A 2906-nucleotide genomic window follows, 5' to 3' on the forward strand; every position below is an offset into this window, starting at 1 on the left:
TTTTGCCTGGACTATAATCATTATTCAGAATTTTGCAGCTGGCCAGTACAACATTCAGAACCAGTGAGTGACCCTGGGAAATATTTCTGTAAAAAGATACGCAGATTTTCTTGGTTGTTCCTGTGAAGTGGATGAAGATTGCTTGAAGTTAATGACACCGGGTGAACATATATTCCATTTTCAGTTGATCTATTGATGTTGTAGCTATGTCTTCATGAAGGAAGCTTGTTAATTTCATCTATTTTCTCTTTTAGTTCCACCAAAGCAAAAACATTCTCCTCTTGATTTTCTTGGTTGATTTTGTAGGCTGCGACAATGACTTTTGATCAGTAATTTGTTTGATAAGTAAATTTTGGTAGCTTGCACATATTCCTTTGCCGTGAGTGCAGAAGATGTGCATAATAAACTGGAAGCTCGATTGCCCATAAAAAGAAGCATTTGTCAGTGTATTTTAAAAGCTCAAGCATCACACAACTCAATTAAATTAATGAAATTTGCCGACATGATCTAAGTTTGTTCACACAATGAACGGAATTGAAACAAATGCAAGATTACTAAAAGCTAATGAAAAGAAAATCCAATCGAAGCCTCATGCTAGCAGAAGCTATTTATGGTATCTAGTCGCTGTAGAAGCTAGTGTTCTTCTTGCCGTCCTTGTTGGTCTTCTTGTTCCTCCGCCTGCGCCGGTCGGTCTCCTCCACCCGCCGGACGGCGCGCTCCAGTGTGTCCACCCGCTCTGCCAGGGAGCCGATCAGAGTGCACTGCTGCGCGCTCCGCTCGCACAGTGCCGCCACCATCTCCATCAGTTTCTTCGCGTCCAGCCCGTCGGTGGTCACCGTTTTCTTCTCCTTCTGTGCCTGTTCTTGCTGCTGCTGCGCTTTGGGTGGTGTAGGTTCCTTCTCGCCAGTGGAGACGTCGCCGTCTCCCGTCGCCACCATCTCCCACTCCCCCTCCGCCTCCGAGGCCTTCTCCCCTTCCGCCACCAGTTCGGTCTCGGCCTCGTCGACGACGACGACAACGGGGCTCGCCACGTCAACCTCCATTGCCGCCGTGTCACTTGTCTCGGCAACCAGAGGATCAGCCGCAGTGTTGTCCTCAACCGGCAGCTCCAACTCCGGTTCCATCCCATCCTCTGCTTCTTCCTCTGCATTCTGAACTTCCGGCGCATCGGCGGTCACCACCGCGGGCGCGGCCTCGAGAGCGTCAACTGCGTCCTGGAGCGTGAGCACGCGCCTGGTGACCCTCCTGCGGTACTCCCGGGCACCGTGCACGCCGTCGAGACGGAGCAGCAGCCGCATGAGCTCCTCCCCGAGGCCGATCCGCGCACGGGCGTCCTCGCGGAGCGCCTCCGCCTCGGCTGCCACCCTCGCGGCCACGGCCTCGGCGGTTGACGATCAGGGCGTGATGTCAACGTGAATCCATCTTGTGATTAACCAATTCCCACAAAGATTTATTCCAAAAAAATTAAGGACCGGTCTAGCGAGCGGCCGGCTGCTCACTATACTTTGCGAGCGGCCGGCCCAAAATTACAAGTTTTGGTCCTCTAATAATTTATAAATAGCAATTATCTATTGTATGTCTTTTTCTGTTAGTTAATGAATGTTTTTATTAGCATTAAATGCGTATAGCAAATGTGTACAGACTGGTCCGTGAAACACATTTATTTTCGTCTCTTAAATCTTTAAAAAGTCATATCTTTTAAACCACACGTTGAAATTCAGATCCGTTTTCACCTTTGGGTTCATCGCGACAAGATCTTCGAAACTAGATCCCATATGGGTATATTTCGACGAATTTTTTTTGATGCCAACTTTGGTGCTATATGGTGCAACTATAGTACTGCATTATGCAACTAGACTACATTGCCGTGCCAACTGAGTATATGTGTGTGTAACTAGTCCTGCCAACTAAATATTAATGCGTGTGCAACTAGTGTCCTGCCAACTAAACATCAATGTGTGTGCAACTAGACTATATTACAAGCCAACTAAGCATATGTGTGTGCAACTAGTCTTCCTGCCAACTAAACATCAATGTGTGCGCAACTAGACTACGTTACAAGCCAACTAAACATCAATGTGTGTACAACTAGACTACATTACAAGCTATGATAATTCATATGCGACTATGCGGACCAGATTATGCAACTATGTGGCCATGTATGTGCCAAATAGGACTACTATGTGTGCAACGACAACTACTGAGGATGCAGCTCCAAAAAATTGGGTTTGAAAAAAATTGCACCATGCAGTATTAAAGTTGCACAAAGCAGTACTGAAGTTGCACAATACAGCGCCAAAGTTGGCATCAAAAAAATTTCGTCGAAACATATCCATGCGGGATCTATTTTCGAAGATCTCGTCGCGATGAATCCAACGGTGAAGACGGATCTGAATTCCGACGTGTGGTTTAAAAGATACGACTTTTTAAAAATTGAAGTGGCCAAAATAAATGTGCGTGAATCTGTTTCCAGGACTAGTCCGTACGCATTTAATGCTAACAAAAAACATTCACTAGCTGACAAAAAAAGACACACATGTAAGTAACCAGCCCGGCCGCCCGTTCCTACGAAAAAGTGGGCGTGCACTTTTAAGATTTCAGGAAAAATTAATTTCCCAAAAGATCCGTGTAACTATTTTTTTTTGCGGAAGTGTCATATATACTATGTTAAAAAATTGTTCCTCGGATAAGTACGTTGTAAATTATGTTTTTTTTTGTTTAAAACTGCGGCCTGTTCGCGGCATGGCTGCGGTAGTCGCATTTTCAACGTGTTCGCAGGGTCTCCGAGGTCTGTTTATTGTCATGGGTCGGAGCTACCGTGCAGGGCCCGGGTCGGTAACAATGACTGGCGATGGGTGGTTCGGCTCTCTGCTTCTTCCTCTGCACGTAATATATCATGCGAATTT

General features: G+C 46.2%; 1 protein-coding gene across 1 annotated transcript; it reads right to left on the reverse strand.

Annotated features, from left to right (window-relative positions):
* Positions 1–617: 617 nt before the first annotated feature.
* Positions 618–1745, reverse strand: LOC119316178. Its single transcript, XM_037590510.1, has 2 exons — positions 1734–1745; positions 618–1379 (listed from the first exon to the last, which is right to left on the reverse strand). Exons 1-2 carry the CDS (start codon positions 1743–1745, stop codon positions 618–620), a joined length of 774 nt encoding a protein of 257 aa, XP_037446407.1.
* Positions 1746–2906: the final 1161 nt, after the last annotated feature.

This window comes from Triticum dicoccoides, chromosome 6A (assembly GCF_002162155.2).
Source record: "Triticum dicoccoides isolate Atlit2015 ecotype Zavitan chromosome 6A, WEW_v2.0, whole genome shotgun sequence".
Taxonomy (NCBI): Eukaryota; Viridiplantae; Streptophyta; class Magnoliopsida; order Poales; family Poaceae; genus Triticum; species Triticum dicoccoides.